The sequence below is a fragment of the Chamaea fasciata genome, unplaced genomic scaffold (assembly GCF_029207755.1).
Source record: "Chamaea fasciata isolate MVZ Bird 193981 ecotype frontalis unplaced genomic scaffold, bChaFas1.0.hap1 SCAF_16, whole genome shotgun sequence".
Classification (NCBI taxonomy): Eukaryota; Metazoa; Chordata; class Aves; order Passeriformes; family Sylviidae; genus Chamaea; species Chamaea fasciata.
The window spans coordinates 7,606,674-7,634,509 of NW_027094101.1; the positions used below are offsets into that span (position 1 = coordinate 7,606,674).

Here is a 27,836-nt window from a genome sequence, read left to right on the forward strand (position 1 = left end):
TTTTTGTTGTTGTTGGTTTGGGGGGGTGTTTTGTTTTTTTGTTTTGGGGGGGTTTTGGGGGTTTTTTTTGGTTTTTTGTTGTTGTTGTTGGGGTTTTTTGGGTTTGTTGTTGTTGTGGGCTTTTTCTTTGTTTGGGGGGTGTGGGAGGTTTTTGGTTTTGTTTAGGGGATTTTTGTTATTTGTTTTTTGCTTGTTTGTTTTGGGGATTTGTTTTTTGTTTTGGGGTGGCTTTTTGATTTTTTTTCCCCTAGTTCCCCCCCCCCCCTTTTTTTTTTTTTTTTTGTTTGGTTGGTTTTGTTTGGTTGGGTTGGGGGGGAGGTTTTTTTCTTGGTTTGGTTTTGTTGGGGTTTTTTTCCCGGGTTTTTTGTTTGTTGTTTTTGTGTTTGTTTGTTTGTTTTTTGTTTGGTGTTTTGGGGTTTTTTTGTGGGGTTTTTTGGGTTCTTTCCCCCCCAAGTCCGGAGGTGCTGCACGCTTATCTGCTGAGCCTCGGGGACATCCCGTGGCACGAAGCGGAACTGCACAGGCACAGGCGGGCGGGAACAGCGCGGGGTGTGACCGCGCGGGCGCCGTGACCGGACCGTGGTGGCCGCGCTCAGCTTTGGGGACCGCGGGGACGCGCCCGAGCCACCCGCGGATCACCGCCCGCGGCCCGGGTCTCCCATCCACGGCCGGCCGCGGCGGGCCCCGCTTAGCTTCAGGACGCGTTCCTCTCGGCGCCGCGGCGCGCGCGCAAGCGCAATGACTGTACGGCGGCCGGGAGGGGTGAGCAGGGCGCAGGCGCGGGGGCCGCTCCGCCGCCCGCCGCGTAAACAAGGGCCCGGCGGGGATGCGGCGGGGTCGGGGCGGCCGCGGTTGAGGGGCGCAGCCTTTCCGGAGGTGTTTCCTCGTCCTCCCCCCGCCGGACGGGGGTGGCGAGGGCCGTCCCGCCATGAACTTGGCCGGGCAGAGCGGCGACGCCGGCAGCGGCCATCTGCTCTTCGCCAACTTCAACCAGGACAACACGTAAGGGGGGCTGAGGGGAGCGGGGCTGAGGGGGCCCGGGCCGGGGAGGGGGCAGCGGCCCGGGGGGACCCTGAGCAGGCGGGGGGGGCGTGGTGGGGTCTCCCCGGTGCCGCCCCTTGGCCCGGCCGGGGGCGCCGCTGGAGCCGCCCCTTCCCGGGGCGCCGGGGGCCGGAGCGGGGCCGGGGTCCCCCGCAGGGCGGAGGGCTGGGGCTGCCCCCCTGTGCCCCCCTGTGCCCCCCGGCTTCACCGTGGAGCCGCGGACACAGGCCGCTCCTCCCCGCAGCTGTGGGGCTGTGGCAGCGTGGTGCCCTCTCCTTCCCCAGGGTCGCTGCCCTGGGGAACTTCTGCTCCAGCTTGGGAAGAAGCATCGCTCGCTGTTCCCTGGGGACGGAAGGGGGTTGCTGCTGCTCCTTGCTGATGTTCAGCCCCAGGAGGGCCTGACATGAAGCCCCAAGTCTTCCGGGACGTGCAAAGACTTCATCCAAAAGTTCCTCACAGCTGTCTTTTCATACAGCTGTTTTATTGTCACCTGTTGTGTTGGAGCACTAAGACTTTGGCTTGAAGGTGTTTTATGAGCCCATGCTACTTTCGGTTTTGATTTTGCATAGAGGCCTTTCTCTGATCCTTGGAACTGCACTTCCTTGAGCTTCAGATGGTTCGAGCTGCACGTCTCGCAAATTACTTAATCATTGCAGCAAATTTAGATCAATTAGCGTATATTAGTCTTTATATGGGGTATTATAAAGCAGTATTTTTAATTTAGGAACCCCCTATTAGTTGGGATTGGAGCACTGAAGATCATTTAAAGAACGATTTGACTGACTTAAATACCTGAGAGATGAAGCTGGGGAGTAAGAACCGAAAGATCTGGTACTCAAAGAAAGGAGTTTTGCTTTAGGAAGTGAGTAAGAGGAAATGATCTCAGGTTGGCATCACGAAGTGTAGCCCACGTGTGTGGTGGAGGGTTTGGTTTTTTTAACAGCTTGTTCTTTTTGCAAGCAACAATATCTTGCCCTCACGAGGGAGATCTGTGCCTGTCCTCAGCACGTCCTGTGGCATATGGGAGTTGTGAAGGTGAGAAGGTTATTTCTGGTGACTGCCAAGCAGAGTTACATCACAGCAGGAGAGACTCTGTTTGCTTTTGTAGGTTTTGTTGGGGGTGAAGAGATGAGCAATTGGAGCTGGATGGGTTTGGGACAAGAGACTCTGGCAGTAAATAAGTTGTGGTAAATGATGGGGGGCAGCAGTAGTGCTCTGTGTATTTGCAAGTAAATCATTATACATCTGTTGATTCAAGCCAGAGACTTTTGCAACTGCTTTTCACATTTTTTCAGTGGGTGCCATATAGAGCTCACTCTGTCTCTGTCCATATAAAACATGCCCAAGTTTTGCTCAGCTACCATTCATTTTTTTTAACCTATTACTGGAGAAAAAAACCAAGTCATAGTAACTAGGGGATTTGTCACCTCTTTCTTCTGCAGTTTATAAAGGTCATTATATAAGTTTTTGAAGTTCAGCTCTGTTCTCCAGTGTGTTCTCCACTGCATTTTCAGTTGCACCTTAGCTCTGTGGAGACCTTCATGCACCTAAAGATCACTGAAATGAGAGGAAAAAAAAAACAAAAAAAACCCCAAAAAAAAACCAAAAAAAAAAAAAAACAAAAAAAAACAAAACAAAAAAAAAAAAAAAAAAAACCCCACCCAAAAAAACCCCACACTTAATTTGAACAAGAGTTGCAGGTTGATTTGAGAACAAAACCAAGACCAAAGTAAAAAGAAAGCAAATAAAACATAAACTTGTCTAGGTGGGTTTTGGCTTGAAATCTTTCTTCAAGGAGCATAAAGGTGTTTCCTTTTTAACTTGGAGTTTATAGGGAGAGAAAAGGGACACCGGGCTAATGATTTCATTCCTCAATTGGGTGTGCTACTGCACTGCTTTTCCCATTTCAGTTTTCTAAATAACCAAAAAATGTTCTTTGATAGCTGGTTTTGAGGGGTTTTTTGGGGGTTGGTTTTTTGGTTTTGGTTTTTTTTTTTTGTTTTTTTTTTTATTTGGTAGTCTAATATCCATTGTGCTAATAAATGATTTTTTAAAAGAAATACAATTGATACATAAATCACCTTGAGATTAGCTGATGAGAGTTTTGGTGATGTATCTTCTGTGTGAGGCAGACCTGGCCCATAGATCTTTGCAGTTCCCAGTTTTGGGTTACTATTAGGTCTTTTGTGTTATTTTTGAGAATTTTTGAATTCAAGTGTCTGATGTAGAAATGACTGAAATATCAAAAGGCTCCTATTCATACTTTTGTCTCAAAATTCTGAGATTAATTTCAAAGGCCACTTAATTTGAGATAAATGAGGTGGTTGATGATGTGGAATAATCTCTTCTTACTAACAGTGTCTTAAATAAAACTCCCCAAGAAAAGTAGTAAGTATAAAACCAGCCTTGCAGATGTCTTTGTGAGCAGCTTCTCAGTGAAACATTTGTCTGATGTGGTAAGTGGCCCAAACAACCAAGTTGCATTCAAGTTTCTAAACTTGAGTAGAATTTAGTGGTTGTATCCATTCTTTAAACAGAAGTTTATCTAATATTTTTTTCTGTTTCCCACCCATGATCTCTCCTAATTTCTCATTTGAGTAGAGAAACAAGAAGGCAGCTCTCTGGGTTTATGGTATACTATTCTATATATCTAGGGGATCACAGTTTACCAGGTGAGAAGAGCTGAAAAGGACTTATTAGGAATGACTTACACTTTCCCATGCTGGGCCTCAGAAAGCTCACCTGTTTTCAACTTTTACAGGTAACTGGAGCCCTTCTCCAGACAGGCAAGGTAAACAAATGTATATTCTTTCAGGCAGTATATGAAAGACAAGCTTTGTTTATGTCTGCCCAGTCAGTAGAGCTCACATCATGCTTTAAGGTGCTTCAGTAATTAGAAAAATTGCTGACAGACAAAACTGGAAAATAAATGACATTGGCTCATTGTTGTTACTACATTTAAAGCTTTTACCTTCACCCTTACAAGGTGCCAGTTCCACTCAGGCTTAAACTGTGTCTTGCTCACCTGCACAGCAGAGCCAGTTCCTTGTGTTAGGAATAGATGGGGCTTGTTGCTGCAGGAAATAAGTATCAAGCTGACTTTTCTTTGGTTTTATGAAGATTTGGTAATTAGTTACTCTCTCCTGTAGGAAGATGAGCTTCATGAGCTTCCTAATTTCTCAGTCTTGGGAAATTGGAATGCTGGCAGTTAGAAAAATGTTGTCATCATAGAAGTTGCTGTTGCTTTTTCCTGATTGTTGCAATCCCTGGCGACTGAAGCAGGTATCCTCTATCCTGCTTTTAGTAGCTTGGTTTTCCCAGACTTGGCTAATATTCATTCATGGATGCTGTGTGTAGTGACATTGTCTCTTGGAATAGCATCTGCATTATTGCAAGTGTTGTCTTGCCTGTTTATCCCACGTTGCCCTAAGCTTTATATACATGAGAGTTTTGAATTACTGGCTGGGACTGGAACTCTGCCTGAAAACACTTCACCTATAATGCAGCAGAAGCGGTTGGTTTGTGGCTTCTCTTTGATATACTGTTTTCATTAAGTAAAAAAAACACAGAGAAGGGTATTTTCAGAAGATGTTAGTGTGTTTGTTTTGGACCTAGCCCTTTTCCCCAGTGAATCAATCATTGCACAACTTGGCATGACTGGCATTCCCTGATTGAGAGGCAGAAGCTCCAGCTTGCACATCAAAGTGGAGCAACCCATCGGAATTCAGGTGTCCCAGCAAAACCAGGCAGTGGAAACTTGTGGGTGGCCTCGGTGCTAGGTAGGTTTTACAGCTGTGAATCTTTAACAGTGAATGCTTGGGAAGAAAAACCTGAGTGCAGTTTGTATTACTTCTGGGAGAAGTGCTAAAACTGAGCACTGATACGTTTATGAAAAATTAAACACCTCACAGACTCGTAGAAGCTTTAAGTCTCATAAGGGAAATGCTAATGGATTAGAAGTTTGTGTCTTTTTAAGCAAAACTTCAAGATCCCAAAACCTATAGGTAAAACTTCCAGCGTTTAAACTGTTGCACAGGTATTCTTGGAAGTACTTACAAATGGTATTCAGATTCAATTTACAAATACCCACTTCCCCTCACCCACAAAAAATAACTCCACCAAACAGCCTGCTTGTGAAATAATGCGAGTGGGCAGACCAGAGAAGTTTTAGTCATCTTTTTTTTTTTTTAAAATAAGTAATTGTGTGACAGCATTTGGAAACAAAGAAGTCACTGCAGTTTTGAAAACAGATTCGTGATGAAAGGGGAAGAGGAAACCTGTGTTTGGACTTCTAAGGGGAACATTGCTGTGTGCCTTATTGGCAAGGATTTCTTCAGGCTCTGCTTTCATTTCTGTGTGGAGTTACACATGACTTGTATCAGTCCATATATTTCTTCTTTCCAATTTAATTCTCTCCTTTATTTCCCAAATAAATCAATTTCATTCTGCACTGTGAACAAATGCTGCTGTCTCTATATGCATCTGGCATGCTTTGTGTCCCAGAAGCTGCGTTCTCATTCCCTTACTCTGCCATGTTTGGATCTCTGTAGTAAACTGCTTGTGGTGGGAGGAACAAGGGTTAGGTGCTGAGCATTCACTCCTCTGCCTTTGTTTCTCCTAGGTTCAGGTGTCCTGATCACCCGTGATCCTTGAGGACAGGAGAGCTCTCTATTCCAAGGAGACTTTAAAGCTAAACACAGACCAAAAAAAGGAAGGACAGAGCGGTCCCGTAGCTCCTACACTCAGGGAGGATAGCTGAGAGAGACAACCGTATGTTGTGTTTCTTGCTGTTGTTGCAGAGGGCACAGCAGCTGAGGGGGGCTGGTCAGAGGAGCTGTTCCTCAGTGTGTGACCCTTTGGATGGGGATTTGGCCCAAGAATAGTGATATTTACTTGGATTGTGGACTTTCTGTTGTCCCTGCCTGCATGTTAAGTGATGAGCAGGCGTGGTCTCCTTTTGCTTTAGCAGATTTAAGTTTGTGGGTTTTCTTTTAATACAAGATAATGAGAAAATCTTTTCCTGTGGGTTGTCAGAATGTTGCTGACAAAACCATTGAATATATGAAGTTCTGTATCTCTTTTCCAAAATAATGACCTTTAATATTAAGATATGTCCATGAGATGTTACAGCAGATACTTTGGAGGGGAAAATAAAGCAAGGTACATTTCCTTAGTAATTCTTTAGCAATTCTTATGTCTTCATTGATTTTTCTTTTATTTTTATTACTATTGTTATTTTTCCCCCTCTTCATCATAAGCCAAAATGTTTTGTCTATGGAAATTTACGTTGGTTTTGAAATGAGGTGAAACATTAGTATAATGAGACTGTATCATAATGAAAGTAGGCTTAATTAACCAGTTATTTAAAGTAGTAATGACTTTTAGAGTCATGTTTATGCTGCAGCTGCAATTGATTTAATCTTTGAGAGAGCTGCCCTTGTTAGGAACTTTCTGATTATTGTAGAATATTTGATTAACAGTTACAGTCCTCTGTGATATGGAAAGGGAAAAACTGGTTTTCTTCCTTCTATATGTATATTAAAGAAACAAAAGAAAACCTTAGGATTCTAACCCAGGTGAAAAAACTTGTTCCTAAAGAGCCAGAGAGATTGAAGCAGCTGATTTCCTACTTTAGGTGAGTGCACTTAGAGCGAGTGTCAGCGTCTTCCAATGAGTGTGTGAAGTCTCCTAGCACTGTTTGCTTGATGAGGATGGTATTAATTATTTATGGTAGTCACTCTTGAAAATACTATCAAGATTTATGTAGTCTTGGATCAGTCTGCAGCATTATCTCTGCAAAAAGTGGATGAACACAGTTCCATGAATCATGGCTATATTGATAATTTTGTACTGGGAAGACAAGCCTTCATGATGAAATAGCTCAGAGTCTACAGCCTAAAGTGTGTAATAGAGGCAACACATTATAGAGCTAAAACCCCACGTGTGTATAGCATAATGTTTTGAAGAAAAAAAAAAAGGCCATTTTAGAGAAAATGTATTTCATTTTCAGTTTCAGTCTCATCAGCTTCTGAAAACCAGTGATTATAAAGCATAACACCCACACTGTAAAAGGAGCTTCTGATAAAGCACAGCAGCTTCTTGTTGGCCACTGTCTATCTGAGCAAGAGCTGAATGGCTTATTGATCATATTTCTTCCCCATATGCTTGCACATTTTTTCAGAGGTGAGGTAATTTTGGCTAGGTCCTTGTTTTGTGGATTTGGCCATTTAGATGGCTGTGGGGTGTCTTAAGGGCTTAAGTGTAATATCGGTGCGGGGGAAGATGGGAGATTTAAATCACTGTGATTATGCTGCTATAATTCAGCCTAGTGGGTTCTTATTACATATAAAAAGCCTTTTTCCAGTAGTTTCATAAGAAGTAATTTAAGAGTACGTTACCAAACCAACAAAGCAAACCCTCCAAAAGCAAGACTGCTGTTCCAGAATAAAAAAGGGTTATTTTCCAGTTACACTTTTACACTGAAATGGCTTTAAAACCTTGAACTGCTCTGTGTGAACAAATAATTTGTGACTTCATCACCTCGGTCCTGAAATAAATTACAAAAAGCAGTTGTCATGGGTGGAAAGGTCCATTCTGTGCTTCTGCATTTGGGGATTTTTAGCGTGTACACAATTCTTGTTTGCCGTTGTCTACAGCTCATTTGAATGAGGTATTGTCGTAGGACAAGAAAAATGGGCTTCCTCACTGCTTTCAGTGATCCTGTCAGTAAAACAGTGATTCAGCAGTATTCTGTATCTAAAGCTGTAAGTACAAGTCAGGAATCAGTCCTGCCTAGTCATACAAATAGCTGCTGTGTGGGATTCTCCATGAGGAAATCATCCTGTGTCTTTTGTGGATCATTTATATTGTGAGGAGTCCTGTGACTCCATTTATTTTTAACTCTGTGGAGTGCTTGTTTACCTTTGCACAGTGACAGTTTTAAAGTCATCCTTTATTAAACTTTCTTTTGAGGAAAGCAGTAGATGATATTAGAAAAGCTGACTCATTGCTTTGTTTTACCAAATTAGAGTTTATGGGGTTTTTTTCACATAATGTAAGTTTTTGTTGAGTCGTACAAAAGTAGTTGAGCAAAACCACTGAAGTATCTTTGGTGATTAATCGGAGACTGCTGAACATACTGATTTTGTCTGAAGGAAAATTAAATTCAGTACTTCTAGAGTGGCTTAGAGGAGCAGCAGCAAAATTTTGTTTTATGATTGCTTCTCTATCTTTAAGCCTAATATGCTTTTTTAATATCTTGGTTATTGAATCTGTGGAATTGAATCTCATGTTTGCATGGTTCATATTTTAATTTGAAGGTTTAAGCCTTCTCAAATATAATTTCTTAACCAGATTTTGCCAGTTGTATTTTCTTCTAGAAGAGAAGGTCAGACCATCCTACAGAAGTTGATTTTGTAGCTTAATTTCAGAGAGTGAGCTATATGAGGAGCAATTTTTAATCTTCTGGGCAATGCTGAAATTTAAACAACTCACTTGGGAGCCACGAGTGGAAAATACAGAAAGAACATGAAATCTAGGAATCTTCATTGTATTCCAAATGCAGCATTAATTGTTAGTGCATCTGAACTGTAGAGAATCATCTTGCTGAGTTCAGAAAGGCATTTTTGGCAGCCTGACTGGCAGGGTTGGATTGGAGCCCTGTGTTGAATGACTTGCCACAATTTAGGGTATCAAAATGTATTTTATTGGAATTTTCCTCCATGTCTCTTGGCAGTAAGCAATATATGAACTACAAGCATACTAATGCACTTCTGTAAAATTGTATTGACTGTTAATTTTCTTTTTCTGTGGCATAAAATTGTCCTCCAAATGGGGAGGGGAAACAAGAATGAGCCATTGTCTGCTGCCTTGATGTGTAAAGAACTGCAAGACAGGCTAAAGATTTTTCTAGCTTAAAATTTAAGACCTCCCTTTGACTTTGGCTGGAAAAGCAATTAAATGGTCTGTGAGCTAAGTGTGAAAATTGAGTAATGGAGGAAAGAAGGGGTTTTAGTCATTTTTTTAATGTTCTGCTATTGTTCAATCTGTTCAACATCAGGGACTGGCACTTTTTAGAGGGTGCCTGTGATCTAAGATTCAGTATGAGTATTTGTAAGACTGAGACCTAACAATGGAGGTGCTAGAACATCATCACGTAAAGCCAGAGAAAATTAGAGTTGGCAGTCGTTAATTACTTTTTTTTTTTTTTTTTTTAATATGAAAACTCTTTTGGGATGCTCAGGGACAGTTACACTGCAAAGAACAAAAATCCCCAGACAGCCCAGTTTCAAAGGTCTTGTAGGTCACCTCTAATGATGAGGCAATGATGTAATTGGTTTGCATTACATTATTCAAGTCATCATCTTCCCTCCACACTAAAGCTTTTAGCCTGTGTGAAGAAATCACCAGTGAGAATTGGGCAGTAGGTTTACTTTCGGCTGTGAACTCTCATTTCATAAATGTGAAGCAGAATTCCACACCCTAATTCTGTAATTCTGAAGCTTTTTGGTCTAATCAGAATTGAGGAAGCTGTCTGTGTCTGTTATCGCTTTTTTGGACAAAGTTCTTATCACTTTCCTTGCTGAGCTAACCCAGCTGGAGGTTTAGAACTGGGTAAGGATCTATCCGAGAGTCATCACAGCTCTTGGAGTTTGTGTTCCTGACTGACTTGTTTCTTTTGCAGATCCCTTGCAGTTGGCAGTAAATCAGGCTACAAATTCTTCTCTCTTTCTTCTGTGGACAAATTAGAGCAGATCTATGAATGCAGTGAGTATCTTTTATTTTCTTTTTTTTTTTAATCCCCTCAGTTGGCTTAATGTGGGAAGAATAAGAAACGTTTCACTTTTTCACAGGTTGTTTGAAATTGGCATAAAAGGAACCTTATGTGTAAATATCACTCAAATACAAATCAGTAATTGCTGGCAGGGTAAAACTACAAATTAATGTTCTGTATTTAGCTGGTATGGTATGAAATTTGGTAGTAGCTGTGAGAACTCTGCTTTTCTAATTTTATGTCCAGCCAGGTTACATTGCAGCTGGGCATAAAAATAATCATTTACTCGTGTGAGAGAGCATCTTTTGGGGCGTGGAAGCACTAATATACCTTTATCAAATAAGAAAACAATCCCTTTTTATATTTTTTATCCTAATATTTTCTGTTAGAAAATTATTCTTTAACATGATAGCTGCAGGCTTGCTCATCCAAAAGGGTGAATAACTCAGATTCCCATAATTTCCCAACAGTGAGCACAGTTGAGTAGGATCTGAGGTGAAATGGAGGGAGGCCTGGGGAAGAAGTGATATCCCCTGTTCTCCCAGCAGTTCATGGACTTCCCTTTTTTGAGATGCTAATAAGTCAACCATGAGTGCTATGCATGAGTATCCTTGCTTTCATGTAAACTCCATGTGAGCAGGTGGTACCAATTGCTGTGATGTCAGCATTTCTAGTGGGATCCCATGACAGACTTGTCCTCAGACTCCATTCCCAAAGTGACCTGACCCTGTGGCACGTTAAGTTTGGAAATGGGGTGTGATTCAGATCACCCATTACCTGGGATGACAGCCTGCTTCTGTACACAGTCAATGGAGAGAAGTAATTGTGAGGTTCAAATTAGGCACCCGTGGTCTAGTTAAATTGTGTTGCAGCTGCATCTTCCTATTTGAGTCATGGTCTGGTTGTACTGGTTAATAAGTGGCTTGGATTCCATTTTCTGCCGTGGAGTTTATGTACCTGACCTCTGCAGCATGTCAGGCACTTACAGTATCTGGCCTGGTGTCACCCCAGGAGACTCAGTGAAGATGATTCCCTGTTACACGAGACACTGAAAAGTGCCCTGTGAGGTCAGCTGCACTGGGCAGGGCTGCATCTTCTGGGTAGTCCTTGAGAGAAGAAGTACAGGTTAGATAAAGTGCCTTGTTCAACATCTTGCAATAATCTGATAAAAGCAGCTAGAATCGGGATTTTGACCTGCTGATTCCAGTCTTGTCCTCAGGCTGTTCTGAGATGCTTGGTAAACTCTCTGATATTTTGGGTTTTCTGAGTGTTAAGTCTGTGGAAGCTGAGGTAACAGAGGTAACATTTAGCAGAATGTTTTGGGTTGGAAAGGAGCTTAAAAATCATCCAGTCCCACTACCCCAGGTTGCCCTAAGCCCCATCCAACCTGACCTTGGACACTTCCAGGGATGGGGCAACACCACTCAGCCTGTGCCGGCTCCTGAGCACCCTCACAGGGAAGAATTTCTAACATACACCAAACCTGAATTTCCCCTCTATGAGTTTGAACCCATGACTCTTTGTCCTCTCACTACAAAAAATGCAATGGTTTGGCTCAAAGCAGATCAAAATATTGAGATGCCTTCATTTTCTTTGTATGAGTCAAATAATTTTCAGTCTTGGACTTGCAAACCATGCCTGTTAAAACTTGATATGAGGGTGGAGGGCTTCCTGTGCTCTGGGTACCTCCTTTCCTCAAGGAAAGGTATCTTGAGGCCTCCCAGACACGATGCCTCCCACTTCCCAATTTAGTTTAAGTGGGTCTAAAGACTTCTTGTGTTGAGTGAGCACTGTTAAGGACCCCTCCTTCTCTTCTGGAAGATTGATCTGCCAACTCTTGTGTAGGTGTTTAAACTAAATTGCAGAATATGCCTCAGCTGTCTTGTGTTTGAGAGAAACACAAAAAAAGTGGGAGATTTGGCTGCTCCCATCACTGACTTCTCCTGTGACTGCAAATCTCCTGACTCCCTGTGCAGTTGATCCCACTGTAAAAACAAGCTTTAGATTGGAGGGTGCTTTAAGGCTTAATGAATGCTTCTACCATGCTTCGTGTTCTTGGATTAAAAATGGAATAAAGGCACAGCTGATCATAATCTAGCTGGCTCTAACCAGCTCTTGTCTGTGATGCTACACGCTCGTGTTTATGAAACTAATCTTGTTATGTGTTTGCTTGTTCTCCCCTCGCTCCTGGTGCTTAATTTATTTTGCAATTCTTTTTGTTCTTACTCTGTTTTGAATCTGAGTTTCTGGCAATGCTCAGTTGTGTAGTGTAAAGGAGATAATACTAATAGAAAAAAAAAAACCCAAAACAACCTGAGTAACAGCATTGCTATAGGGCTTTAGTGCTGCTAAACATATGATTAATTCAGGTCAGCTGTACATAGGATGGGCAGTATAGTCTGGTACCCTCTGGAATAGTTGCTGTTGGGAAGCATAAATTACTTGGCAGCTGTGAAGAGATTTTATCTCTTCTTCCTATTAAAGGAAGACAAAGGAGCAGAGGTGCATCCTGTATTTTTAAAGTGAATTTAATTAAATGCCCATCACAAAGCCTTTCTCTAAAGGTAACTGTCTGTATTATAGTCTTTTTATGATGAGACTGGAGGATTATCAATTCCTTTGAGGCATTTTGCTTATTGAAAATTTTTTCTTCTGTCTCATGGCTTAGTTGTTGATAGTGCTCTTCCCTGTGTGCCTTCCCTGCTGCCCACCCATCAGTGCAGCATAGGACAATGCTTTTTCCATATGAATCTCTGCTGCTGTTCCTCTTCTGAAATACCAGCTCTCCTGCCTGCCTGGGAGGGTGACAAATCCCAGAAGCTATGTCTGAAAACTTGTCCCTGGATGGGGACAGAAGCTGTGCTGGCCCTGGAGCCGGGAGCAGTCAGACTGTGGGCTTTGGGTCTCTGTGTGCTGGTCTTCTCACTCTTGTAAAAGGATGTCATCATTTTGAAGGACTCCAGGCTTAGATGGAAAGCTGATAACCCATCCTGTAAAATATTTGAGAGTCTTTTATGTAACTGCTCTGATTCAAGGAACACTGACCTCTGCATTTCAAAGTCTCTGTATACATTTATTGAAGCAGATTTTTGTATTTCTTTTTCATGTGTTTTGTGTGGTATTGGAAAAATGGAGAACAATTCCTTGAAAACAAAGTAATTACTAAAATGCATTATCCCTGTTGCATGAGAAAATTGAATTTTCAAAGCCTCTGTGAGCTGTTATGTCTTCTCTGAAAAGTACCATATTAAATACAAGATGTAGATAAAAGTCAATTATGTATCATGAAGTACTGAAAATGCAGGGTGTAAACCTGCTCCTTTTTCATAAGTAGGCTGTTTCTCTCAAAAAAAATGTAGGATATTAAATATGTTGTGTTCATTTTCTTGAAATAACTGCCCAGAAAAAGCACTTTGAAAGCAGACGTGTCCCACACTGATGGCAGTGTCATATACTGAGAATGTTGAACAGAACTTTTTTCATGGAATTCCTGTCACTGCTGATGGGAACAGTGCAAATTAATTACTTAATGTTTCTCTTGGCCAAAACAGAAGCCTTCAGAAACAAGCTATTTTGGGTTGGTTTTTTTGTGGGTTGTTTTTTTATGGGCAGTTTTATGGTTTGGAATGTGTTAAGCATTGAGCTAATCCAGAAGCTGACTCCTGAAAAATTTGTTTTGGTGGATCAAGGCCAAAGGCTCCAGTCACTTGTCTTGATTGGGTTCTGTAATGAAAGGGCAGGTGTAGCCAGTGGCTGTGAGAGAGCTGCAGGGCATGGTAAAACTCTCTCCAGCTCCTCACTGCCCTGAAAACTGTGTCCACTGTGTTCCTGGGGTTTTGGAGAGGACGTTTATGGGATGGAGAGGGGGGCACAGATGCCAGGATAACTGGTGGTGGGACTTGGTCTCCTGCCAGCATGGTCCAGTGCTGACCTATGATTAAATGCTCTGAAAGTGCCTCTTTGCCAGAGATCCTGGACTTTCCTCCCTCCTGCTCTCTCCTCACGTAGGGATTTGTGTTCCTCCTTTGCTTTCAGTGCTCCCATAGTAGAAACATTTGGCAAACCTGATGTTTTATGGCTCTGCATGAATGCTGGGCACCAGTGTTTCCTGCACAAGTTGCTCTTAGGGCCTGTCAGGTCAAAGATGGTGTGTGTAGAAATGCTGATTGGTGGCTGCAGCTGTCTTGTGGCAAATGAGTTTCACCAGCTTCTCTGAGTACTGTAACCTTTCTTTCTTCGCGGAGAGGTAAACGGAAATGCCAGGAGTTTGGGTCATCAGGGACCTTTTCGAGTGTAATACTTTTAAGCTTTAAAAACAAAACCCAAACACATGCACACAAAAAGGCCATAAAACGTTTGCTTTCCTAGATTTCTGCAGAGATAAAATTGTAGAATTCTGGAGTTTGGCAATTTTCTGAGTGTTATAGCTTTAGGATTTTTTTTCTGTTGGATTCTGGACATGGGGAGTAGACACTGTCCTGAAACATAAACTTGTGTGACACCTTGGGGAGTGGGGAAGAAATCTTTGGAAACCAGCACTCACTGTGTAGATTTTCTGCTTTAAAAGCCTGTCCTGTGTCCCACCTTGACTCTGAGTTGTTGTGGCTGAATGTTTGTATTTTTAAATAGCCTGTATCTATGATTCTATGATTTTCTTAGACAATATTTCCTGTTGATGTGCATCATTCTTCTTCCCTGAAATCTCCCTCTGTATTTTTCCCTCGTTCCTGTGACTCCTCAGCTGACACAGAAGATGTGTGCATTGTGGAGAGGCTCTTCTCCAGCAGTCTGGTGGCCATAGTTAGCCTTAAAGCTCCACGCAAGCTGAAAGTTTGTCACTTTAAGAAGGGGACAGAGATTTGCAACTACAGCTACTCCAACACCATCTTGGCTGTCAAACTGAACAGACAGGTGAGTAGTGGATTTACCTAGGTGGAAACGTGGGAAAGGGGTTTTGGATCTTCTGGCATTTCCTCTGCTGGTTGATGTCTCTTCCTTTAGTGACAGAATTGCTATGTGAAATTTAGTAGAACTTTTCCAAGTGTGGCTTCTGTATGGCATCTCAGTACTTGTGTTTGGTTTAAGTATTTTTGGTTCTGTGTTTATGTATTTACTCGGGGAAATACCCTGAGTAAACAGGGCATGCTTTGAGTAGGAGGATGGACTGGTGGCCTCCTGAGGTCCCTTCCAGTGTGAATCATCCTTTCATCCTAAATGTGAAAGTATGTAAGACTGACATTTTCTCTTCAGGGCAAAATTTAAAGTTGTCTGTTAAATTGTTATGGTTGTAAGTGCTGTTTGCTGAATTCTTCTCAAAAAATAAAATCTAAAAAATGTCACGCGACTGGGGATTTTTTTAAGTACCTGGAAGCATAGTTTGCTGTATGACTAAATCATTAGTAGGTTCTTCAGCAAATACATACCTTTCTGTCTTTAGCCAGTTCATTCAAACTAGAGAGAATGGCATCTGAAGGAGAAAATCTTAATGTCTGTCTTTGCCCCCCAAAAATGGATGTGGGAGGAGAGGTTTCCTGTTTAAAGTCATGAGAGAAAGAGTGGGTAATTTGATTTCTGGCACAGGGACTTAGTGTAAAATGAGTAATGTCTAGTTAGTCATCCACATGTAGTCTATAAAGTAAATGAGATGATGAAGAACTTAGTTTAAAAAAAAAGAGGCCATTCACAAATGATTATGGATAAGTTATAGGCTTTATGAATGGTTAAAAAGTCTTCTTTCTTTTCTCTGTTTAACAAAAGCAGAAAGTAATTTCCGTTATTTCCACATGCAAATTGGTACAGAATAAGAATTAAATGAAGGTTTCTGGCTTGCTGACTTAAACTAGTAGTGGGAAAGTCTTCAGTTGGCACTGGTGAGGTTGAGGGAAGTGGGATGCAGTGGTCAGTTCAAGTGACCACGTGCAGTGTTTGTGTCAAGACCTGGATCTTGTTTATCTTCTCTCAGACTCTTCTCCCCATCAGGTGGGTACAACCGCTTCTCTATTGGAAGGTGCCTGCTGCATTTTGGGGTAGAATTTTTTAAGGATTGATAAATCCATATGAACTCTCATTTCCATGTCACCATTTTGTCCTCTTTCCCTTTTTCTAGAGGCTGATAGTATGTCTGGAAGAGTCTCTTTATATACACAACATACGAGACATGAAGGTATTACATACAATCAGGGAGACACCTCCCAATCCTGCAGGTAAATGCGATGGTGCAATCAGCAGAACTCTGAAAAGTGCTTTCTGTGTCAGTGTGTGAGGTTCCCTACAGGGAACTGTGGTGTTCTTAATTCTGCTTTCAAATTCAATGACAAATATGAGTGTTGTCTGAAAGCCTGCATGTTTGATCCAGCTGAGAACAAGTAGCAGCCTCTGCCCTAAACTGCATCTTCCCAATATTTTGGTCTCCTGGAGTGGATGTGTTGAAATGTTAGAAAAAAACAGGAGAGATAAAAACTGGATTTTGACAGCACTTGGAATAGTTAAAGACTTTGTCAGGTTAATGCTTTAGGAATCGTGGCAGACATGGGAAGTTCTACTGTTTAATCAGTTACTGTTACTCTGTTGGTATTCTTCCTTTTCTATTTTATATTAAACAAACACTAAATAGTTGAATATATTGCAGGTTGACTCTGAGATTACTCATCTTTGTTTCTGTTGATAATTGGAGTTATTTTTGTGACACTCAGGCACAGAATCAGAAAGTTTTACTGCATAAGTCTTGGACTTTGCCTGTTTCTAATCCTGTTTCTGCATCCCTTGTAGGGTTGTGTGCTTTATCAATAAACAATGATAATTGCTACCTGGCCTATCCAGGGAGTGCAACTATTGGAGAAGTACAGGTCTTTGACACCATCAATCTGGTAAGAATCTTTGAATGCTGTTCCCACCTCTAAAGATGCAGGTTTTGGTAATCACTTAACTTGCTCAGGGAGGAATTACTGGACACTTAGGTTTCTGTGCAACAGTTGGCAGCATCTCTTGCTTCACAGAATGTCAGCAAAGAAATTACAAGTGCTGATACTAGATTTGATTGAGTAGAATTGGGCAAATGGGTGGATCCAAGTAATTTCTATTTGAATTGTCTTCCTGCTGTTTGTACTCTCTATGTATATGCTTCAGTGATAATTTTATGTAATTAGTTACTGAAAAAAATATTGAAGCCCTTGTCCAGAAAGTAAGACCCATGTTTGCTTTGAGTGTGCTTAAATATGCAGTCACATGTAGCTTTTGGCGTGTGCTGTTCTAAGGTTCTATTTTATTGATCCACTGCAGAGAGCTGCCAATATGATCCCAGCTCATGATAGTCCCTTGGCTGCTTTGGCATTTGATGCGAGTGGTACTAAACTTGCCACAGCCTCAGAAAAGGTAAGTGAGCTTTTGATTGCCCTGCCAACAGTGATAAAAATCAAAATTGTCATTAAGTATTTTAAGTGTGCACAGTTCCATGTGCAAGTGCCAGAGAAGAAGGCTTACAGTTAAAAGGGGAAGTCTAAGTTAAGATCTGTTAATGATATTTGACACAATTTCCATGCTGTGAAATGTTGGATAATAAGGTTATTTAAATAAAACATTTTAATCTGGCTGCAATTAGGGCAGTCCTCTGAGTGTTTCTCCCTTTAGTGCAGGATACTTATTAGAAATTAGTTGTCTTGTTTTGATGATGTCTTGCTAATGAAAACAAGACAGTTAAAACCTGAATAGAGAGAAGCACCTCGCTAGTCTTTGGCATGTGATGACAAATTGTTCATGTAATGTGTGTAAATTAGAGAGTCTGAAGCCTCTGCTCTTTGAGTAATAAGCTTAGACTATAAAGGTATAACTGATTGCATCTGATAAAGGCACAAAGACATCCAAGTGACTGTACTCATGGTACTTGTCTAGTGTGCTGGTTTTCATGATCAAATATGATAAGAAGGGCTGTTTTTGATGCACAGCTTGTTCTCTGCATTAGTAGCTCCCACCTCTTGTCTCTGTACTCTTCAAACACATCCTACAAACAAGCTCCATAAATACTTCATGTAGTATCTGGGCTGCATCACAGCAATGAGTTACCAGCAAAGTGGTTTGCTGCTTCTAGTTGTACTCTGCTCACTAGAGCTAGTACACAATGAATGAACTTGAAATGAAAAATGGTGTGTTTTTTTTTTTTCTTTGCAGGGGACAGTAATAAGAGTGTTTTCCATTCCAGAGGGACAGAAACTCTTTGAATTCCGAAGGGGAGTGAAGAGGTAAGGTTCAGCTGGGTTAATTACCTGACACTCATTCCTTATGGTTGGTTTCCAGTATGTTCAGCAATTGAGCTGGCATCCTGATTTTTTTTTTTTGCCTGTTTTCATCTTCATTCATCCCTGCATGTATGCTTATAACAGTTTCAGCTTGAATGTTTTCCAATTTCATCCCTTTGGACTTGACTATTCTACAAATCAATCCTGTCAAAATTGTACTCCCTCTTGCCTTTTAAAAATTTATTGCTGAGGGAACTTGTTTAAAGTGGGTCACCTTCTGTAGGATATATTGTATTCTTAGGGCAACTGGAGGCAGTACATCTAATATTCTTACTCTCTTCTAAACCCTTCTAATGCTGTGGCCATTGATAGCCATTGTGAAATGGTGTTGTGGTTTGTGGTAGCAGTAACTCTAGTTTATGCAGGGGGAGACTGAGTTCAGATTGTTACTAGTTGATCCCGTACCTGGTAAACATCAGAGCTGAACATCATTTATCTTCTGCTTGACTAGCTTCAAGAAATTACCAGAGAATTCAGAATTCTTATTATTGAAGGGGTTTTTTCTTACTTGCAAAGTAGTGGTGACTTTAGAAATTTTCTCAACTAAGCCAAATAGTTTGATTTCCTTGTTTTTCTTCTCTTTTTTTTCTTTTTTCCCCAGGTGTGTGAGCATCTGTTCATTGGCTTTCAGCATGGATGGCATGTTTCTGTCTGCATCCAGTAACACGGAGACGGTGCATATCTTCAAACTTGAGACTGTGAAAGAAAAGTAGGTTTCAAAGGTGCCTTAGATTTTTCAAGGAAAAGGCTTAAAAGTTGACTGTACTCAGCAGAATGAGTTCTCAAAAGTGTGGACAGACTTCTTTTGAACTTCTACTGTAAAGTAAAGGGCATAAGAAGTCACTTATGAATCAGCAACTGCAGCTGAGCTGTGTACTGTTCTCCCACTGAGTAGAAAAGGTGTTTTTCTGCCAAGGAGAACTTGGCCATCCTTCACAGAGGAACGTGGAGGGGTTTTAACATTTTCAGTTACATTTGTTTCACCTCCTCTGACATCCATGTGGGAAGAGCTATCTTAGCAATGCCTTCCAGCTGCATATAGGGGGTTTTAAAAGGCACCAAGTTGTAAAATGTTCCTGTTTATTATTTGAGAGGAGAGTCTTAATTCCATTTCACTGAAAGTTACTGGAAACAATGATTTGCTTAGTGATAAACAGATTAATAAAATCCTGTAGTGTGGTGCTTTCCAGTAGATTCTGCTCTTGTATAATGAATGTTATAAAATGCAGTCTTATATACAGAAGTATCAGTTTACAATCAAACATGCTTAAATAACAGGCTGAGGGTACTGGAGGACACATTTTCTCCTGTAGCAGAGATGAACTGTGTTAGAATTCTCAAGGGTGTTCATTATTTCTGAAGAGAAACAGCTGCTTAATATCTTTTAAAATAAAATGTTTTCTAGTGTTTGCACACTTTTCTCTCTAAGGTGAAGGCAAAGTGGGTCACTTTTCTCTTCTGACTTGTAGACCTCAGGAAGAGCCTACAACCTGGACAGGTTACTTTGGAAAAGTGCTGATGGCCTCAACGAGCTATCTGCCCTCTCAAGTAACAGAGATGTTCAACCAGGGTAGAGCCTTTGCTACAGTCCGTCTGCCCTTCTGTGGCCACAAAAATATCTGTGCACTTGCCACGTGAGTACAGAAATGGGGCCTGCACTCCCCACCCTGCTGGGGTGTTTGGGCTCTGAAGAGGCTGCTGCTGGAAAACACAGCTTCATCTGGAGCAGAGCAATGGGTCATCTGTGATCATTCCAGCTTAAGAACAGCATGGCAGAGCTAACACCTCACAGTCCTGTGAGAGAAGGAGGAAAGGGCTTCATATTTGGATAGAAATAACCCATTTCTAAGTGTTGTTTAAAGATGTCTTCTAAAGATGTCTTTTAATTTTGGAACAAGAATGTTGAGATCAGAGCCGTGGGCTTTTATGGCATTTGCTTCCATTAGTGCTATGGGGAGGGATGGTGTATGTTGTTAGTGAATTTCTAAATTAGGCAATCCAGCCTAACCATTAAAGAAGTCTTTGAAAGCAAGTTCATATAATTCTTGTCTCTAAAACAACGTAGCATTCATTAAAGTTAATTTTGGGGACTAAATCTAATCTTTTATGCTGTCTTCCTCAAAGGCAGGTCCCATTTGGCACAGCTACCAAAGTAATAAGCTGAGCAGTAGTAAACTTACTTAGTGAGGGTTTTATAGTTCTTATGCTAAATTGACTTCATGTCTGTACTCTCACTCCTCTGATCTCAAAGCACCCTTTAAGCAATAATTAAGCTTTGTAACATTTCTCAAATAAGTAAATCCTTCCCGTTAGAATATTTTTCTCTGGAGTTGCACAGAGTTTGATAACAGGATGGTAACTTCTGAATCTGTTTCACAGAGTTACATGTAATCGCTTGATTCCTGTGGCATCCTGTTAGCCCCAAAATGTGGTTATGCTGTAAATTTTTTATACACAGCTCTTTCCTGGTTGCTCTAACTGTTAACAGCATTCCCTGTCCAGGAGCAAAAGTGTGGAAAATAATGCCTTAAAGTCATAGAATCATTTAAGGTGGAAAAACCCTGAGATCGAGTCTAACCATTAAATCATGGGAAGGGAGGAGAGCATGCTTTCTTATGTTACAAAATAATCTTTTATTTAATAACTTCTGCTCTAAACTCTTCTAGAATCCAGAAGATCCCTCGTTTGCTGGTGGGAGCTGCTGATGGGTATCTCTACATGTACAACTTAGACCCCCAGGAAGGAGGCGAGTGCACACTAATGAAGCAGCACAAGTAAGTCCACGTTAGCTGAGAACTGTTGTATTTTATTTCCTCTCAAAATGCAATTTCTTCTCAAACTTAGTTCTGTTCTGGAAAAGTCTAACTTAGAACAGCTCGTTTCTAAAAACTAATCTTTTTCCAGACCTCTGACACGAATGAGTAACTTCAGAATCCCTCTGAGACTTCCTTCCAAGTATCCACTACACCAAGCACCGCTTTAGCAGCAGAAACTTAACCCTGTCCCAGTGCAGGGAGGGATCAATCGCTGCTCTCTCTGTGCTCCTGTTTCCTCTTGGCACTTTGAGTTGAGTTACTTAAACAAGAGCTTGAAACGTGTGACACTGTCCTCTTCATTAATAAATGAGGTGGCTACAAACATGAGAAAGATCTTACTCTGACTTCACAGAGGGGAAACTGGCCTATGAAATTATCCCTGTGCTTTCTCTGCTGGTGTCCTTATTAAACTTCCTTGCATATAGGCCAGGCAGCTGGCGTTCTGTAATAGTACTGTAGAACATTTACAGAAATAGGACAATGCACTGTTTTTCAATAAGGGTTGGCAGGAAGAGCTAGGGTAATACAGGCAAATTACTTGATCAATCATAGAATTAAAGATAATAACTCGTGATGATAATTCAGGTTTGCAGCTTCGGTCAAACTACAATTATGGTCAAAAATCATACATTTATCTGAACATTTGAATATGTGACCTCTGGTTAGAGGTGAAATGAAGCCTTATAGAGGGATGCTTTTATCAAGTTGTTAATCTTTGAAATGCTCTAATACTTTCTCTAGAGGGGTTTCTAGTATCTGTGTATGAAGCAACCACTTCTGCAGTGGCAGAGCTCAAGATAACCTACAATATTGCTGATTGGAATGGGTTTTTTTAATCATGCAGTCTTGTTTTGAGTCTTGTTTTCCTGCTATGAGCTACTAGGATTTAGATCCTGATGCTGTGTCAGAGGCAAACATGATGCTGATGAGTCTTCAGAGAAGTACCAAGTCTTGTCAGGGGCTTTCTAGCCAGGCCTCTGGAATAGAGGCATTTCTATATACGTTGTTGCATTTCTATATACGTTATTCTGGCACATCAGGTGAAATATTTTCCTGTAGCTGCCAGCCCAAGCTGTCTTGTGCCCAGGCAGATCACCTCTGCAGCTAACCCCTCTCTTCCTGGCAGGCTCGATGGCAGCATGGAGCCCGCCAACGAAATCCTGGAGTCTGCATCCCACGACCGGCCGCTGGTAGCGCAGACGTACAGTGCCGCTGTGACTAAAGGTACATATGTGCCTTCCTCACCCACCAGGCATGGTAAGGAGAAGGCTGGGAATGGGGCAGGGAGCACCTCTGCCTGTTGCTTCCTTCTAGATGGCTGCGTGAGCTGGTCCACGTCCGCCCCGAGCTTTGCGTAACCGCGCGTGCGAGGTGGAGCCTTGGTGAGCAGTAGGAAGAGAGCACTCGTGGTGTGCAGTAGCTTTCTGTAGATGGATCACTTGTCTTCGCTGCTTTCTGGCTAGAATTTTGTCTTGAGTCGTGGTTGGTTGCTGTAGTGATAGTTGCAGTACTTGCCACGTGGTTCTTGAGGCAGTTCGGCACCCATACCATGTGCGAAGCATCTGAATTGTAGCCCTGCTCCCTTTTTTAATTTTTTTTTAATGAAAAGTTGGTGAACGCTGCTATTGTTCCTTTATGGGAACAATGACCTGTTAGCCTGATTCACTGCTCTGTTAAATCAAGAGGATGAGAACTTGGTTAATGCTGCAGCTCTCCAGGTCAGTGGAGCTTTTGCCACATCTGGCACCCAGGTTAGTGCTTCGCTGCAAAGGGAGGACAGTCAGCGCATACCAACGTCTGTACTGCACTGCATCAGTGGGGACTGAAAACACCAGCCTGCCCAAAGCTCCAGTATGCACTGCACACACACACGGGAGTTTAATTTTGATCATGAAGTGCTCTTGGCTTGGAGAAACGCAGTCATGAAACAGAGTCATGATAAAAACAAACATAGGGTGGCAGTGAAACTATTTCGAGTAATGCCTGGTACTTCAGCTCTACTCATTCACTCTGGATCCAAGCCTTAGTTTGTTGCTGCTGATTCCCCAACTCCTTGTTCCTTTCTCTCCAGCCTATACGGATGACCTGGGTGCTGTGGGTGGACCTTGCCTGGAAGATGAAACCAACTCACTTCGATTGGATGAAGACAGTGAGCATCCCCCCATGATCCTTCGGACAGACTAAACTTGGACCTGTGAACTCACTCCTGAAGCAGAGAACACTGGCTTGACGTTTCTTGAGGAATCTCGTGTTATGCTGCTATGAACTTTGACATGAGTTGGGAGAGAGGATGACAGACTCTTACAGTTCTAAGTCGTAGCTGTAGTTCTAATTCTATACAATTGGAAAAATATATGGTTTTCAATTCAGTGGCTTTTAATCTTGCTTATCTATTTTAGCTGTGTTTATTTTTTTTGTTGCCAAAACCTGCTGTTTGTGCAGCCCTCAGAGCCTACTTAGCTTTGCATGCATTCATGTGCCAAGCAAGCATAGGAGGGGGGGAGAGAGAGAGAGAGAGAGAGAAGCCACTTTATAACAAACTCAAGTTTGTATTTTTTTTATATATGTATATAATATTTAGCCTATATAAGAAAGGAGTAGAGAAGTGGTTCTGGAAGCTGAGACTAGTTCTGCACTGACAAAGGTCCAAATGGTTTCCTGTGCATGGGCTTGCAGGCATACCTAGTGACTGACATGCAACCTTTCACATGCAATGGCCTGTTTTTTTTGGGTTCTCCCTTCCCTTTCCTGGACCATTTTGTTAATTAAAATTCCTTCTGAATGTTGTGTATTTGTGGGACTGTTCTGTTTGTTGGGATGGAAAACTGGAAGTCTTTCCCTGCGTAAGGATATAGAGTATAGAAAGTGCCTTTACAGGGAAGGAAAGGAATTGCTGCAGGAAGAAGAGCTAGAATGAGGGAAGGATTGTTAGAGAATCTTGTCTGTACACCTTTGGTACTTGCATGTCTGTAGCCTGTGGTGGCTGATAAGCTTGTGGGTTTTTGAGAAAAGACTTGGAATGCACTTTCTTTCTTTCCTGTAGATTGTCCTGTTTTCTTGGCAGAGTAGCAATAACCTTTTTTTATACCTTTTTAAATTATCCAAAGCAAGGATTCTGTCAGGCTGGATGAAGTCCCTGTAGAGTTTGGCAGCCCCACTCTATAAACAGCCTTAACGTTTCCTGCTGCAAGGCTCTCAATTCCTGCTTCTCAGTCTGGGGCTGAGTGTACTGCTCTAATAGTGAAAATTCTTGATTTTTTTTTTTTTTTTTTTTGGTCAGATACTGATGTAAATATAAATGATTTTGAAAACTTAATTTACTTCTGGGTTCTCTACTGCTGCATAACAATGCTTTTCTTTTTGTGGTTTTTTTTTTGTTTTTTTTTTCCCATCCCCCCTCTCATCGGAGTACCTCTTATGATACACTCAAGGACTGGTAGTTTCTTCAGCAGTTTCAGAGTAAATCCTTAACTGCCCTGTCACTGTCTAGGGCTTTCCAAGGCTGAGCAGTGCTGCAGACTATTTTTAGGGTTGTAATGTGCCTTCTCTTAAGTCTTGGATAACAGTTATTGAGCAAGTAATTAGTGAAGTACTTGGTGAGTGTTACTTCCCTTTGCCAAAAGGAGCCTGCTTTGCCTTCTGTGTAGCAATGTGGGTTGTTTCCTTTCCCTGTACTGACTGCAAAGGAGTAAATATAAAAAGAGGCGAGGAAATTGCAGATCTTGAGAGGAGGACAGAGGCTGAGTGCTCCAACTATGTGTGAACTCCCTACCACAACGAGGCAGTGATGTTCTTTTAGGATTCAGTACCATGAACAAGTCTTCCCTGGAGCAGCAGCAGGCAGTGGGCTCTGTCCCCAAAGCCCTTGTGTGGGCAGATGGGCTTCCCCTGCCTCTGCAAGTACAAAGAAGGTGGCAACCCCTGCCAGGAGAGCTCTGTCAGGGAAGCTGCTGTGAGTCCATGTCAGTGGAAGGTGTTTGAACACAAGTGTGTGTGGGGGAGAAGGGATCAGGCTTGTTTATTTATTGCAAACCCTTGACTGTCCTTAAGTAGTTGGTTGGAGTGGCTTGTGGTGTCCTCTCCAGAGCCCAGCACATTCACAGCAAACCCCTGAGTCGTGCTGAAATCTCACTTAGTCTCTTGACTTTAAGGTCTGGCTGACAACTCAATTCCATGGTCTGCAGTTATTTATTTATATTCTGCTTTACTGCTCTCAGCTTAGCTGTGGTATTCCAAGCTGCAGAGTGAAATATAAGTCGAAGTAAATATAAGCTCAGTGAGCTTTGCTGGCAAACTGAACCACCCAGGAGATGTCTGCTCATTCCAGACTAAAGCTGGTTAACATTCCTGATAACATCCTTGGAGGTTTGGCCTAGACTCCACAAGCATAGATAGCAGTGAACATTGCACCAGCAACACAGGTCTGCTAAGCACACAAGTTTTACAACTCTTGAGTGTAACAAAGGCCATATTACACCCCTAAATGCAATTACTAACTTTACTGTTAAAAATGGAGATCATTTATTGTATTAATTTTATTCCCTTCCTAATTTTCATACCTTACTGTCCACAGGTGAGTAGGAGATTCCATATTCGCTGTATTTGTGTCTTCCGTATGCGGTAGTGTGTTCCTGCTCCTGAGCCACACACTGTGGAATTGCTGTGCCCTACTTGGTTCACTCTTAAATAGAAGCTGAAAGCCAGTTAAAAGTATCTTCTTGCTGTTGTAACTGAGAAAATCTTTTTATAGAGCAAAAAATACGAATGTTCTGAGGTTAGTGACCAGCCAGTAGGGTGGAGTGGGTTGTTTCTGGTCCCCACTGGCTGTGTATTTAAGAGTGGTGACAGTAGTTTGTCTTAAGTTCATTGCATGAGGATATAAATTTTTTCTGAGATAAAACATGACTGATCTAATTTCCCTGTGATGGCCTTAGGCCCTCAGTAACCACCCTGTTGTGGTGTGCTACCAAAGTTAGAAGCCTTTCAGGTTGGGGGTTTATCCCAGTGACACAAAGATGTGTTTCTATTTTTTTTTGTCTTCTTCTTCTTTAAGTATAACCAGAAATGCTTTTTGCAGCTGCATCCTCACCTGAGTGTGGAGCATGTGATTGCACTGTTGTTCTCTGTGGATCAGGTGGTGTCTAAACATTTCTGTTCTGATGCTCTGACAGACCCAGGGCAAGCCAAGGAGGCTCAAGCCCTGTGCTGTGGCCACGAGCTCCTGGTCACAGGATATGGAAACACCTGTGCAGCCCCTCTCAGTTTAGACTGACCTTCCTTGGGAGGACAGTGTTTGTTCTGTGCAGCCTGTCTCTCTCTCTCCATATGGGCTGCACTTCCTGATAGCTTTTAACTCAGTGGAGGGTTGAGGCAGAGAACTGAACCAAAGCTGGGGAGGGGGGAACACTGAAAAACTTGGAATCCTAAACTCAGGTCTTAGCTTGCAGTGGGATGAGTTCCCTGTGAGTACCGTAGGGAAGGAGCTGTTTCTCTTGATGTGCAAATGGGCAGCGAGTGCAGGTCCTTGGCTGATGTCTCGACATCTGTCTGTTTACTCTGTATTTCAAGTTCTGAGGCAGAAAGCTTTTATCTGCCCTGGTCTCTTCTTATGTCACTGTTTCCAAAATACAAGTGATAGATACGAATCTAGCTGTTAAAAGGCAGGGCCTGGCACAGGAGGAGGAGGAAGTAGAAAGCATCAAGAGGTTGGTAAAAGCTGTTTGTTCTGGTGCCCTGTTGAACAAGACACTGGCACGAGTGCTCCCTCTGGGATCAGGTGTGTGCTTCTACCTTGCTGCTCTGGGTCCTGCACGGCGAGTTTCTTGGCTGTGTTTTGCAGAGGTGGTGGCTTTTCAAGTCTGCCTGAATGCAAATAAATACCTGAGAAGACCTTTAATGCAGTGACAGGTGTCTGCACAGAGGAAACTTGGCCTGACCTGTGTGGAATAGTGAAAAGGGAGGAGTGAGCAGAGGAGCCCCGGGCTGGGTGAGTGCTGAGCCCGAGCACAGCACTCTGTTACGTCCCATGCTGTGCTTTCTTGGCTCCAATAATGGCATTAGCACCAACCAGCATGCAGTAGGACAGTAGCATTTCTTTCCCTGTGGGTTGCTGAGCTGTTCAGTATCCCACTGGTGTGTGCAGATGCTCCACTGCTGTTTGCAGAGCAATAGGAGTCTTTGTCCAAAGCGTTGGTGGGGATTAATCACTGCGGAGGTTTGGGAAGTTTTATTCTGTGCTCCAGCTGTCCTGGCTAACAGTCAACTTTATTTAACTTGTTAATATCTGAGAGCAAGGCCCCGAGTGTCTTCTCCACATGTGGAGAGCAGGCCTTTCTTTTCCTGGAATCTGCTGGCCTGTGAAAGGCTTGCAATGAAGAAAGCATGGCTCCAACTGTAAATAAATCCTTTCAGATTCCAGTTGTACGACCAAAGGAATTCAGCAAATTCCTATTTTTCTAATCATGACATGCCTTCATTTTAATGCTCTTCCGACTGGCAAATCTCATCTTACACTGCTTTGAAAATAACGGGCAAGAAGTTGTAATTCTGGCTTGCAAACAGCTGCCCTTGTGCTCTTTACAGGTGTCAGTGCTGTGGCTTTGGCCATGCGCCCGCAGGGACCCTGCATGTGTCTGACTCAGGAGTGGGGAGTCCCCCCCACACCTGTAGCTCTGGGTTTCTGTGGGGTGTTGACTCAGCCCTAAGTCTACCTGGATCTATTTGCTCTTGCATTTGCTTCCTTACCTGGAGAAAACCCTGCATCCTGCAGTGCTCACTGACTGTTTGGTATCTGTGTCGATAAGTGGAAAAATCTGTCTTAACATTCCACCTCACCAAGTGTCTGGCTCTCACTGCTAGCCCGTCGCTCTTTGTAATTTTATAACTGCCTAAGAAATTAAATCTGTGTTGTGATAA

At 42.3% G+C, this 27,836-nt stretch overlaps 1 protein-coding gene across 2 annotated transcripts; it reads left to right on the top strand.

Moving 5' to 3' along the window:
• The first annotated feature begins 768 nt into the window (after positions 1 to 768).
• Positions 769 to 27,836, top strand: WIPI2 (WD repeat domain, phosphoinositide interacting 2). Of its 2 annotated transcripts, none has more exons than XM_066197773.1 (12): positions 769 to 1,002; positions 9,725 to 9,807; positions 14,556 to 14,725; positions 15,921 to 16,017; positions 16,583 to 16,680; positions 17,093 to 17,185; positions 17,978 to 18,048; positions 18,707 to 18,814; positions 19,575 to 19,739; positions 20,772 to 20,879; positions 22,048 to 22,178; positions 22,993 to 27,836. In XM_066197773.1, the coding sequence occupies exons 1-12, from the start codon at positions 929 to 931 to the stop codon at positions 23,103 to 23,105; spliced, it is 1,311 nt and encodes a 436-aa protein (XP_066053870.1). In that variant the 5' UTR covers positions 769 to 928; the 3' UTR covers positions 23,106 to 27,836. The 2 variants fall into 2 exon arrangements, with proteins under 2 accessions (XP_066053870.1, XP_066053871.1); XM_066197774.1 differs by having other exon boundaries at positions 22,048 to 22,145.